Below are 13,838 nucleotides of genomic sequence, written 5' to 3'. Positions count from 1 at the left end.
ATGTTTTTTTTTTCTTACTATTTTATTAATAATCATATTACCAACTACTTTTTTAGACAAACATGATAAATATGATGATTTAATTTTAATTTTTGTTACTTGCTTAAAAATACACTAATAAATTTTTATAGTAATTAACACTTTTTAAAAAAAATAAAAACATAAAAATAAATTTAACCCCTAAGATTTACTCATTTTGTCATTTTGGTCCTTTTTTTTTGGTCATTTTGACCTTCAACCTTTAAACTTTAGTCAAATTGTTTGCTTTTGGATGGAAAAACTGACTGAACTGTTAAAATTTTTGATGGCACTAATGTGGCCACTAGCATGGCAATTCACGTATAATTCATAAAAATTTAAAAATTTAAGAAAAATATTTTAAAAAAAACAACAAATTACAAAAAAAAAATTTTAAAAAATTATCCATATTAGTAATGAAGTACAAATGAAATGACATGTGAGCTATCACGTCAATTTCATTAAAATTTTAACAGTTCATTCAAATTTTCCAATAAAAAATAAGTAATTTAACTAAATTTTAAAGGTTGACGGCTAAAATGACCCCCCAAAAAAAGAATAAGGGCCAAAATGACAAAAATGAGTAAACATTAAGAACTAAATTTATATTTATATGTAAGTATATAATTACAATTTATACTATTAAGATAACATAAAGAAATAGGATGTAATTATAAAAAAACATAACAAACATATCCTAAATGTTTTTTATTTTCATATCACACATCAATTAAAACGTTTTCACATCACAATATCATATCAACATTGTTAATATTTTACAGACCAATAATCAGTTTCTGTTAAAAACAAGTGAAAATAACATTGAGGGCCAAAATACTCCAAAAATACCTTTTTTTGATGAAAAATGAATAGACATTCTAAACAAAACCCATTTCTCAAATGAGAACTCAAAACATCCCTTAACCCACTAAATGATTTCATCAAACCTTCGCAAATTAGGAATTAATTTTGATTGATATAGTTGTTATTACAACAATAATAAAAACGTTATTTTAAATGTATTTAAATGTTCTTTTTCGATTTAAGAATTTAAAGAGTATCAATAAAAATATGTATTGTATAAAAAAATCATCAAAATTATTTTTTGTGTTTGAAAACCTTTAAAAAGTTTAGTAAATCTACGACACCCAAAATGGCAAACAAGTGATCAAAACAACATCTAATTAAGAAATGATGTGGATTTTAATTAATATTAGTAATCTTATGTGGGAAATCAATTTGGAAAAAAAAATAGAATTTAGTGATTAAAATAAAATTTTTTAACTAGGGTAACCAAAATAGAAACACGATAAAAGAGAGGTGATGAATGATGTAGTTTACACTACCTTCTAATGTTATTCGTCATTGTATTATGCGCTAAGTTGCAAATTTAGTTTAGGTACTCTAATTTGATTATTTTTAGCTCATATATTTTTTGAATTTTGAATTTTCAATAATTTCCTAAACAATAATTGTTAAACTTTTTATTTCTAAAATTTACCATTTCTACATAATATTCACAAAAAATTATGTTGTCTTAGTTAACTACTGAGGGCAAAGGATGACTGGAGATTAACTAATGGTTCACATGGTGGAGTGCAGGGAGCCATTAGTTAGAGATTGGGAGGTCTTCGGTATGGTCGAGAGGAAGAAGGAGACGATAGAGAGGAAGGAGAGACTCCCGTTACCTGTGTTATAAGAGAGGTATTTACAGGTGAGGGTGACATTCTTCAACCTAGGGTATTGACATATGTATAACATAGGTCCCATCATGGTCAGCCACTTGAGAGACATAATAACATTCTAGGTAGGCAATGATGGGACTAAGACTATTTGAGATCTCTCATGTATGAACTATGTAAAGAAAGGCCTAGCACCTGTTCTTGATGAGTTAACCTAAGGAGTTCCACATGCTAAACACTCAGAAGTTTAAAAAGTTCGACCTTAACAAAATATTGCCTTGAGGAAGTCTACGTGCTTGAGGTTGCTGTGCAGCAAGATCATGGAGGTTAAGTCTCTATGTGTGTGGTAGCTATAACATTTACATATTTAATAACTATAGTTTTGCATTAAGATTTAAATTCAAAAATTTTAAAAATATAAGAACTAAAAATGATTTAATTGTGGAATATGGATTTAATGCATAGCTTATGCACAATATAAGATTAATAGCATAATTTGACCTAAAAAAACTGTTACTATTATAGTAGAGTTGAAATTTTAAAAATTCAAAAGTAGAGATTAAGGTTGACTAAACGAGAGTATAAGGATTAAATCTGTATTTTATGTATATTACAGTGAGTAATAGCAAAATTAAAAAAGAAAAAAGGAAGGCAAAAATGTGTGGGACCCTGGAGGATCCACTTCAACCTCACTTAAATCCAAAAACAAAAACGCAACTCTAATGGCGTCAAAAAGCTCAAACCACAAAACAATACTCCTTCCCTCACTCCCTTGACTGTCCACCTTCAAGATATTTGCAATCTAAGTTTTTTATTTATACATAAAATCTGGGTTTTCAGATTGAACTTAAAAACTCATCTGAATTCAATCAAAACCTGTAAATTTGAATACCCAATTCACCATTTCTGTTTTAGGAATGGCGGAGGATGAAACTGGAGATCGAAGGGGGATGAGCGATGATTACTCATCAGAAGATGAAGGGACCGAGGACTACAGAAGAGGAGGGTACCATGCGGTGCGAATTGGTGACACTTTTAGAAATGGTTGCTATGTGGTTCAAAGCAAGCTTGGTTGGGGTCACTTCTCCACCGTTTGGCTCGCTTGGGATACTCTAAGATCGGTATTCCCCCTCCCCTCTTCTTTTTAATAGCCTTTTTTTTTTAACTTTGATTTCTCCTATGGGATAGAGAAAGAGTTAGGGAAAGTTTAGACGCCTTGTGAGTTAGTTTTAATTGGTAATCATTAATAAGGTGAGCCAAAATTTTGGAATATTTTCATTTTCTGTTCCAATAAAAGGGGATGATTTTCATTTTCTCATGTAATATTATTTCTGGGTGTATTAACTATTGAGAACAATGGCCCTGGACCTGCTTATTTATTCAGTTCAGTGCTTGTAATGATTGATTCTGGGTGGAATTGTTTTAAGTTGTAATTTAAAAAAGAAAAAGAAAAAGAAAACAATGAAAGGAGTTATTGTAAGAGATTCTGGAATGTGCATTGCTTTTGGTTAATTGGAGGGTTTTATTTCTGCAGCTAAAGTTATGAAGAGTCCAAGATTTGCACCACAGTTTGAGCTTCAAATGCCCTTCATTTGCCAATCAGAGATAATTTTCTCTGTTTTTCAGATACTTTTTTTTTGTCAGAGCATTGTTGTAATGATTCTTGTCGATGTGCTTTTATGTTTTTATTCGATAGATTGTCTTTTCTTTTTCGTTGAAGACGACCAGCCAGTGCCATTCTTTTTATTTTTATTTTTATGGTTCAACTCTTTAACCACACAGGAATTTATTGTTTGTAGCGTTATGTAGCTTTGAAGATTCAGAAGAGCGCTCAGCACTACACCGAGGCAGCAATGGATGAGATAAAGATCCTCAAACAGATAGCTGAGGGAGATCGAGATGATAAAAAGTGTGTCGTGAAGCTCTTGGATCATTTTAAGCATTCAGGGCCTAACGGGCAACATATGTGTATGGTTTTTGAGTATTTAGGGGATAATCTTTTGACCCTTATTAAGTATAGTGATTACCGAGGAGTTCCTCTTCACATGGTTAAAGAGATTTGTCAACATATCTTAGTCGGTCTCGATTATTTGCACCGTGAACTTTCAATCATTCATACTGATTTGAAGCCGGAGAATGTGTTGCTATTGTCAATGATCGATCCATCAAGAGATCCTACCAAATCTGGTGCTTCTCTTATCCTTCCAACTGGAAAGAATAAGGTTGTCTTGGAGACTGTTGTCTCAAAAGAAATTAAGAGTTCGAATGGAGATTTGACCAGGAATCAGAAAAAGAAGATTCGGAAGAAGGCTAAGAAGGCAGCTCAGGGTTGTGTAGGAAAGGAAGTGTCCGAGGAGAATGAGAGAGATTCAAATATTAATGATACGGAAGACACTAATGCTAAACCAAATGAAATTTTGGGTGAAGAACGGGGACATCGTTCTCTGGTTAAAGATGAGACAAAGGGTGATGGAATTAACAATGGTAACCAAGGGAAGGAGCGGTGCAGAAGGGGGAGTCATGCAACAAGAAAAAAACTGTTAGCAGAAGCTGATCTTAAGTGCAAATTGGTTGATTTTGGCAATGCTTGTTGGACGTATAAAAAATTTACAAATGATATTCAAACCAGGCAGTATAGATGTCCCGAGGTTATCCTTGGATCCAAATACTCAACATCGGCAGACTTATGGTCTTTTGCATGTATCTGTTTTGAGCTTGCTACTGGTGATGTTCTTTTTGATCCTCATAGTGGTGAAAACTATGATCGAGATGAGGTATGCAGAAACCCTTCTGACTACATAATTGATGTCCCTCTTTGTCACGGGATGATCATGCATTTGAACTAATTTTATCTTCTTTTGTAGAATATTTGTACCTTATTGACCTGACCTGTACCACCCTAATGCACAGTAAATAAGTACATATAGAAGAGTAAATGAGAAAGGATAGAAACTTATTTGGCAAGAACATGTAATCTATATCTTTTCACTTAGATTCTTTTAGCAGCTATAATTTTGTAACAAATGAGGTTTTATTATACTTGTTTAGCTTCTACTTTTATGAGGTTAACTATAATAATGCAACCAATATCAGCATCATGTCTATGTAACTAAGGCTCATGCATAAGTAATCGTGTGCTTTTAGAGAAGAATTTAGTTCTTGTTTTCCTACTTCGAATCTTCTTCTTTGTCCAACACTTGTAAAAAGTAAAACAAGAAACGTGAACCTGATAGGCTTCTCTCATTTGAAGTTGTTTTTTGGATGTTTGTAAATGACAATTAGAAGTATCGGGTCATTCTTTGTTCCAAAAAGTTATTCTTTTTGGTTTCAAGTTTCCTGTGGCCTTATAGCACCAAATTAGGTTTGGTTGTATTTTATGTTTGAAGTAATCCTACAGGCTACAACCATTAATGATGTGACTGCTTACTTATTTCCTATTTGTGCAGTGGTGAAAATCATAAAGAAATTCTTAGAAATAGAAAGACCACCATAAACTGAGATGAGCCCCACCTATCCTTCATGAATTTTTTTTTGTTTTTTTTTCCCTTCAATATTATTATTATTTAGTTCTGTAGACAACCAGACACTCTCTTTATGCCCTTTGACATATGTTTCTCATTTCTAGGATCACTTGGCATTGATGATGGAGCTTCTTGGAATAATGCCACGCAAGGTAAGACCGACGCACCTTCCTATCTGAAAGAAGCATGTTTTACCTTGGTCCACCTTTTGTCAATAAAAGTACTATGGACGCCCTTGTACTAGGAGTTGGATTGCATTTTGTCTCTCTACTAAAAAATGAGCAAATTAGTCCCTGTATGTTATGTCAAAGAACAAATTAGTCATTTTGTAAATAATTTCATTCATTTCTACTATTAAAAATTGGTATCTATACGTCAACATGGTGTACAAGTGGTACACCACATATAACTTTTTGGTTATTCCATCAGTCTCAATAGTTTTTAGTTGTAGAAATGGATGAAATTTTTAACAAAAACGATACGTTTGCTCTTTGATCTAATTTACAGAGGCTAATTCGCCCATTTTTTGAGTAAAGGGGGTAAATGCAATCTGACTCTTAATAGAAAGGCCTCTATGGTACTTTTACCCCTTTTGTCTTATTTTTTGGTTTATTGATATATGTGTTGTTTGAAGGGTACAATGTTAATCTCGGCTGCTTTACACTGTTAGACAATATACTTTGTGTATAATTCTCATCAATTTAGCGTCTTAACATGTTTTCTTCAGATTGCATTAGGTGGGCGTTATTCCCGAGACTTTTTCAACAGATATGGAGACTTGAGGCATATACGCAGGTTACATTTTTGGCCTCTCGATAAGGTGCTTATGGAGAAGTATAATTTCAGCGAGCAAGATGCTAAAGACATGGCGGACTTCCTCATTCCAATCCTTGATTTTGCCCCCGAAAAGAGACCCACAGCAGCTCAATGCCTGAACCATCCGTGGATCAGTTCTGGCCCTCAGCTGCTACAACTTTCCACAACTGCTCCCAAACAGCACGGAGATGATGGTACATCTAAAAGGGAAAGGAAAGATAAGGATGACAGGGAGGCCATGGAAGCTGGAGTAGGGAATATAGAAATTGATGGAGGATCTTCTAAGCCATTGAAAGAAACGCTTCCAAAGTTGTACTAACACTTTCCCCAAACAGTTTTAATCGGATGGTAAATTCTTTCTTCCTCGTATTGCATTGCCAAATGTCTACCTTATTGTTCATGGGCAATTCTCTGCAAGTACTACAGTTTTTCTTCAGTTTGGTCAACATCCATACTATACCATTCAAAGGGATAGAGCTTTTCAGGTGTCAGCACCAGTTTTGAAGGAGCCATTTAGAGCATGTGTTCAAATTTCAGGGTTACACCTTGCTAGCAAAGACTCTCAATGGTGGATGGATCTAAATCCCCCCCCCCATATCCAGTTTCCATTGTTTGTCTAATGTATTCATGCATCAGACATCCATATCAATCTCTGTTTTGAAAATGATTTGTGTAAAAAACATTGGAAATGTTGCAATTCTGTTATTTCCTAAAATCCAAAATGGAATGCTAGTGCAATTTGTGTTTCATTCATTCCCTAGTTAAATAGTTTGATACTTTATTGATAGAAAAAAACAGGGGTTAAATGGTTAATCATATAGTGCCCAATATGCTACCACTACAAATAAAACTGGTAACGTTGACCTAATCAACATGTCACTAGTCCCGAAAATTTCAGTCTAATTTTCACGAAATAAATCTATAAAATAAAATAAGCTCCATAATCTGCATTTACGATATTGTCGAAGTGAGTGTCAAATGTAATATAAATCTGATACAAAAATACTTTATATTTTAAATGTGTTATTGATGCATGTGTAAAACAGAGCACTTTGGAAATAATAGAAAAGAAAAAAGGAATTCAATTCATTTATTTCAAACAAATAAATTTAGTTGTGGAATTGCCAGCCTTTTCACGGAGAACAAAATTGAGCACTGCGGCTCTCTCTCATCATTGTCTGCATGCTAAAAACGCATTGCAGTTGAAAGGGGGTCCCAATAGAACGGTCACTCCGCAGCTACATGGAAGCACAATTATTTTGAGATCTGCCTAAACAAATTTCTTGTGTATATACATATATTATATATATCCAGTTATTTACCTATCAGTATAGTAATAATAGTAATAGTGATAGCAATCATTCGTGCACTTTGGTAACACCATTATAGGATCTCATAAAAGCTTGCCCCTACTTGTTTGGGGACAACAAGCTTTGCTTTCCAATTCACCTGTTAAACACACACACACACACAAAAGAAAAGATCAGCTTCAAACATATGGCATTGCAACTTGATATCAAAGATTTGATAGTTTAAATACCAGAAAGGAATCATAAGCCACATAAACTTTCTCTATAACCACACAGTCTAAACTAACTCGGTTCAACAAAGGTAAAAAGGAGGGGGAAAAGATAAAAAAGATGGATATTAGGGACAGTGCAGGGCGTATCCTATTTGTTTGGCTTTTCACTATTATTTTCCTTTGCCATCTCTTTAGGTTGCGAAATTAGTTCTTTTGAAGTTAATACAATACTTACCTATACTAAATCACAGTATTTTCCTTCTCCTGAGGTATGAATACATAAGAAAAAATGTCACTGTAGCACCAAAGATAATCCCGGCTGTGGTTATCCAGAAGGCAAACTGCACCATATTAACAATGTAAGTCAGAATGGCCAGATGATAATATCACTTCACCACTAAGCAGTACGGAAATACTGAATGTTCAAACTTTTAGTACAAACATACCACACGTTCTTCCAGATAGGACCTCAAGTTCATGCCGAATATACCTAAAAGCAGGAAATATAATCTTTAGCTTCTTGACATGGATGCTGATGATTGCCACTAAAATTCTTGAAGAAACATTTTGATGCTCAATGGTACAAATGGTTTCAAGATTGTACTCAAAAACAAATTTATGCCGTACATGCTACAAATCATAGACAAGAGTAGATACATCTACGAGAGTCATATGCATTATAACTTTCTGGTTTTTTTTTTTTTTTTTCAACATATTCTGAACTCAAGCAATTTCTCTAGATCCAAGGTCCAAGAATAAATCCATGAACTAGCTACAACTAGAGAACCAAGTTACAATTTTTTTTGTCACGCGATGATTAAGCATCCTAAAGAATCGTGATCTGTCTCATGTAATTTTTACAATTTCTATGCTGGATAAGCCAAGGCAATTCTTACAACCAGGTATCAGGAAATAATTAACCATGTTCGTGTTTTACTTGGCACTTAGCAATGCCTAATATCTTCATGAACTGAATCACAAGAATCTAAGCAACTCATTATTATAAAACCATGTTTATAAAACCATTATTATGTTAAGAAATTCCTGCATATGATCAAATAAAGGCTTGGCTTCGATTTGCTTGTTTCTGGAAGGACAAACCTGAAACTAGAGCACCAACTCCTATACAAAATGCCCCAACCTGAAGAAGTAATTCCACTCTGCCTACCTCAAGTCTCCGGGAGCTGATTAAATAGTTAAACAACATTTCGTTAGTTAAAGGAGTGTGGATTCAGATGCAAGAAGGAAAGATACCCGAAATGAATCTGAAAACACAAATTATCAAAATCATATATAAGGGGAGCATGGGATTTTGGAGGATAAATATTAGCAACACCCAATCGAAATGGTGATGCTGACAACAAAAAGTAAATCAAACTTCATCAAGACCTTAGGTTGACTGCCATAGAATCTTCCATTTCTTTTGCAGAATCAAGAAGCCTTTCTGCCTGACCATGGCAAGATTCACATCTGCAAAACGCAATAAGACTTTATAATCAGTTATAGCTCATGAAAATAAAACATGGCTACAAAGCACAAACAAATAACCAGAGTAGTTTCAACAAGACAAAATCCTTTATGCCTACTGGAAATGCAAAAAACAGTTGGCAACTTCAAAGAAATTGTAATCATTCCTTTACGTTAAACCAAACCTCAATTTAAATTGTACTTATCTAGTTCATGTCTTGTTCATATCATAAAGATCTGTGGACACTTAAAATGCTCTTGCACTCCTACTTGAAGACTGTCAAAAATAGTAAAATGAAGAAAACAAATAACAATCCGATTTTATGCACCAGCTACATACTAAACATGCACCATAAATGGAACAAAGGGAAAAACCTTTGAAGATAATTTTCCAAAAGCATCTCAATCTCTTCCACTTGTTCTGCAAAATGACCGAATCGAACCAATTAGAACTCTTATTAAAAGAACTGATAACTCAGATTAATGAGCACAGTACACCTTCAGCAATCAGCTTTCCCAAAGGTAAAGAACTTTCCACATCATCATTTTCCCTTTTAAGAGTAGAACGCCTTCCCATAATACATATTCGACGTATTTCATCCTGATCTTCCAAAAGATCAAGCAGCATTTGTCTAAGAGCACCTGCTTTTGAACCCAATTCAACCTTGCATGATAAAATGAAAAGAAAAAAGATAATAATCAGAGGATAGTGTTTAACTATTTGTTGTTAAGCAACTCAACAAGATTCTTTAAAGTCAATATACCAAAGTCTGCTTGCTAATTCGAAGTTGCTCCAATATGTCACCAGTTAATTTGTTAGGAAACATCTTAAGTAGGGCTTGAACCTATGCAAATGGAACAGCACTAATCATGGGTAAGCAGGTCCATAAGATATCACAATTATCAAATAATGACAGTAAAAAATACAAGGCAATCAAAGGTAAAAAATTTACAAGTCCAGAAGGGAGAGATTTTGCATTATACACATCCAGACAATGGAAATTAAAATCAAATAACATAATCAAGCATCAGTCATGGCAATTTTAAGTTCTTAATTAATTACAGTGAAAATATTAAATTGTTCAGGTACATATCTAGGGGAACATATATTCTAGTTTTATCAAAAGATTTATAACTTGTAAAAGAACAATTCCTCAGTATTAAGATGACCTAAGGAAAAACTAGTTCTTTGAGAAATGCTTAGAGTACATGGTAAGAACCCAAAGTAAGACTTGAAAATGGGCAAGCCAAGCATCAAATAAACAAAGCCCTAGCTAAATAGCAATAGCCTTTTCAAGCTTATAATTATTACAAGCTAGGTGCAATTGTCTTGCAACAGCAATAACAAGCTTCTGCTCAATTATTCGGAAAAAGAAAAATAAATTTTTTATATGAAATACGGACAATTCCTCAAGGATTTAGGTTTTCAGTAGGAATGAAACAAAAGGCTAAATAAAAGAATATTACATACATATCTCATATCATCTAAATGAGCCTATAAATCAGTAGTCTGAAAATTAACAATCAAGAGTTTCTCACTAGCATAAAAACAAGCTTAAATGTTAGATACCCTCGTTGCTTAAACTTGGCTTCTTTAGCAAAATGACTAAATGTCGAGCTGACTAATCAAAGATAAACCAGCATTTTCAAGTTGATCGATAGTAACTTGGTTCATTTGCAGCCATTTGTGGAATAAGATAAGCAGCAACACCAAGAGTGAAACAAAAATGGTTACATAGGCATACTTCTCAAATGTTTTTAACAGTAAATTTTTAATAGAAGACGAATGGGTTCTCCGAGCAAGTGTCTAAGAGACAAGAGAGGGAAGACATGTAAATAAATGGCAAAAAGACGTGGAAATACTGCCTATAAGAATTGCTACAAGTAGAATTTATTTCCTATTGTGGAGCCACTTAAACCTTGAAAATCAGTTAAAAGCATTTTCTGCTGAAATTGCTTGCAACAGCTGTAGCAAATGAGGAAACTAGTGGTGTGCAGCTTCAGGAATTTGACAGTTCACCATAAAGCTTGTAAAAGAGAAAAGGGAAATCAAAACAACAAACAAACAAAAAATGCACTCACTATGTTCACATACTCACACGAGGTTCTAAATTCATTAGTTTCCGTTCCCAACGCTGTATCCATGAAAGTAATGCTGCTTCAACAACCTGCAAATAACACAACTAGAGACTCTTAAGAAGATCGGATGTTTAAGGTTATAGCTTCCACCAAGAGAACAACACATGAATGACTTTTGTACATCAGCATCTCAAAGCAAGGATCCTGAGTTTGACACAAACCTCAAGCTCGAATGGCATACACTGCGCTCCATTCATGTTATTCAGTCGTGGCAATAATGTGTCAATAAAAGCTTTTCCTCCTTTACTATAAATAATCAACACATGCAACAAGCATCATTATCAGTTCACAGTAAATCAAGATGAATTGATAGTAAAGGTGAAAATAATGAGATAACAATGAAAACATATTTGCACAGATGCAGGAAAGATTTACCTATTATAATTGAATATAAGAACACGGTCTTTCATTGCCATTGCTCGTAATGATCCCAGATTAAGTAGAATGGCATGCTCACGTACCTATAGTGATTAGCGTTGAAGAGGGAAAAATGAGTTGCAAACACAGTATACTAAAGAAACACACTGATACTCAAATTTAAGCGATGGCAACCAAGCATGAACAAATAAAGAACTATCATGGAATATGACGACACAAGGGTCTATTACCAAAAGAGATGGTGCTGTTTTTGTCAAAAATAATGATGGATCAACACTGCGGATATCTCTTGGACGAACACCTACGAAGAAAAATACATTAATCCACTACAAATATATATATATGTATGTGTATGTACACATAACCATAGCTTTATTTCTTTATGGAATTAAAGCTTAACACACAAGTAACAACTACGAAAAGAAATCTCAAAATTAAATTACCACTTGATTTCAATAATTGACGTCGGCTTATCTTCCTTTTAGATGATACTCCACTTGACTTCACCTCTACCACCTTTAGAGATAGACAACAAACACAATATTAAACACGGGAAATAAAATTATAAACCATTCAAAAATAGTATAAAGGTTGAAAGGAAAAGGAAGCCAGACTCGGAATGCAACTACAAAAAAAAACTAAGAACAAAACTAGCAAATTAGCAGCTAGAAAATTGTTTAGGAATAAATAAGCCCTAAAACGTTATTCGCACAAAAAATCATCACACATAATTGTATGCAACAGATAATGCTCCAGTTTTCTCGCTCAGACTATCTTAATATCTCTTCCAAAAAGGCTAAGAAATTCTATTTTACTCCCAAAAGGTAAGGAGTAGTGAAAACCTCATAAACAGGTTCATGAATTCCAAGCAAGAAGGAATCACTCTGCCGTTGCTGCACCTTCGTATCTTCCCTCCCTCCATCATCATCACCATCATTATCACCGGCCAATGTTTCCGATTCTCTCAAACGATCTTCCTCCGTTGACGATGATCTAGCGAAGCACTTGAACTTCTTCTTAAAAGACGGTCTCACTAGAGGCGGAAGTGGAGGAACTCCGCTCTTTTGAAGCGAAATCGTAGAATCATTTCGCCATCGAGAGCGGAAGAGAAGATAATGTACGAACGGAGACGGAGATTTAACAGAAAATTGGAGTGTATTTGGATAAGAGGAAGGAGGAGGAGTGGGAGTTGACGCCATTGTAAAGGTTTCTCATAGGAGAATAGAATCTGATTTTTGCTTCGAAACAACGAATCAATGTTTTTAACTTTTAAATTTTTTAACTGAATTTTCCCTTCGTTATCTTTTTTAAGCAAAAAAAAAAATGAAGAAATACCGTTAATATTTGTGGCTTAGGATTTAAGATTCCTAAGCCTCTTATTTTCCATTTTGAGATTTAGTAATTTTTCAAAATAATTTTGGTGGTTAAAAAGAAAAAAAGGACTTGGAAGTGGAACTCCCACTGGCTCGCGCGTTCTGGTTTTGTGTTCTATTTCAATGGCTTAATTCATTAAACGTCCTAACACTATTACTATATTTTAATTTGGTCCCTAAACTTTAAAATATTGTATCAGTTAAATGCTAACTTGAATATGGCATTGAGTATTGTTAAACACGTGAATCAAATTTTAAATAGATATATAATTATTGTATTAACAGTTTGAATCTATTTTATTAAAAAAAGAAATAATCTTTTTAAATTTTAATGATATTGTTTTTTGGATAAACTACCAAAATAGTTACTTTTATTTGTCTCAAGTTACATTTTAGTCACTTATGTTTGAAATGTTACGTTTTAGTCATTTACGTTTTCGTGTTGTAACATTTTAGTCACTGAGCTATTAATTATCGTTAACGGTGTAATAGTAAGCTAACGCGACACATTAAATTATTATTTCAGACAAAAATTTTAGCTTAAATTATATAATTGGTCCCCATATTTTTTTCATTTTGAACAATTTATTTTTTTCTTTTATGTTCTTTTAATTATTATTATTATTCTTTATTTTTCATTCTCTTCTACTTCTCCCTCTGTTTTCCTCCCTTATCCATCTCTATTTTCCACGTAATTAATTCAAAGAAATGAGATTTCTGACATGAGGCATTTGTAATGTTGTTTTGCTTGAATGATCTAATAATTAATTCAAAGAATTAAGATTTCAAACATGAGGCATTTGCAAATTATGTCAAACAGTCAACTAAAGGTTACTCGTTAATGTGTAGATTTAACCATAAGATGGATTTAAAGGCCTGGTTGTACGAAAATTATTTGAGGTGGCTCTTGAAACCGCCATTG

The 13,838-nt window shown here is 33.5% G+C and overlaps 2 protein-coding genes across 5 annotated transcripts; one reads left to right on the top strand and one right to left on the bottom strand.

The window, feature by feature from the left end:
* Nucleotides 1-2,409: 2,409 nt before the first annotated feature.
* LOC107957520 (SRSF protein kinase 2) lies at nt 2,410-6,786 on the top strand. 2 transcript variants are annotated; one of them, XM_016893051.2, is made up of 4 exons: nt 2,410-2,821; nt 3,500-4,474; nt 5,326-5,373; nt 5,949-6,786. In XM_016893051.2, exons 1-4 carry the CDS (start codon nt 2,618-2,620, stop codon nt 6,354-6,356), a joined length of 1,635 nt encoding a protein of 544 aa, XP_016748540.2. In that variant the 5' UTR covers nt 2,410-2,617; the 3' UTR covers nt 6,357-6,786. The 2 variants fall into 2 exon arrangements, with proteins under 2 accessions (XP_016748540.2, XP_040932335.1); XM_041076401.1 differs by having other exon boundaries at nt 2,628-2,821; nt 3,510-4,474.
* Nucleotides 6,787-6,959: 173 nt separating this feature from the next.
* LOC107957522 (magnesium transporter MRS2-11, chloroplastic) lies at nt 6,960-12,907 on the bottom strand. 3 transcript variants are annotated; one of them, XR_001700484.2, is made up of 15 exons: nt 12,386-12,907; nt 11,987-12,059; nt 11,774-11,844; nt 11,541-11,626; nt 11,327-11,411; nt 11,126-11,194; nt 9,791-9,871; nt 9,525-9,690; nt 9,402-9,447; nt 8,949-9,029; nt 8,661-8,743; nt 8,006-8,049; nt 7,795-7,900; nt 7,360-7,486; nt 6,960-7,275 (listed from the first exon to the last, which is right to left on the bottom strand). XR_001700484.2 is itself a non-coding variant. In XM_016893053.2 (14 exons), exons 1-13 carry the CDS (start codon nt 12,740-12,742, stop codon nt 7,805-7,807), a joined length of 1,338 nt encoding a protein of 445 aa, XP_016748542.2. In that variant the 5' UTR covers nt 12,743-12,907; the 3' UTR covers nt 6,960-7,486; nt 7,795-7,804. The 3 variants fall into 3 exon arrangements, 2 of the variants coding, with proteins under 2 accessions (XP_016748542.2, XP_016748543.2); XM_016893053.2 differs by having other exon boundaries at nt 6,960-7,486; XM_016893054.2 differs by lacking the exons at nt 6,960-7,275; nt 7,360-7,486; nt 7,795-7,900; nt 8,006-8,049; nt 8,661-8,743 and having other exon boundaries at nt 8,987-9,303.
* Nucleotides 12,908-13,838: the final 931 nt, after the last annotated feature.

Source organism: Gossypium hirsutum, chromosome A09, assembly GCF_007990345.1.
Source record: "Gossypium hirsutum isolate 1008001.06 chromosome A09, Gossypium_hirsutum_v2.1, whole genome shotgun sequence".
NCBI classification, from domain to species: domain Eukaryota; kingdom Viridiplantae; phylum Streptophyta; class Magnoliopsida; order Malvales; family Malvaceae; genus Gossypium; species Gossypium hirsutum.
The sequence above is the reverse complement of the archived record's forward strand: the minus strand, read 5'-3'. Positions and strand labels throughout refer to the sequence as shown.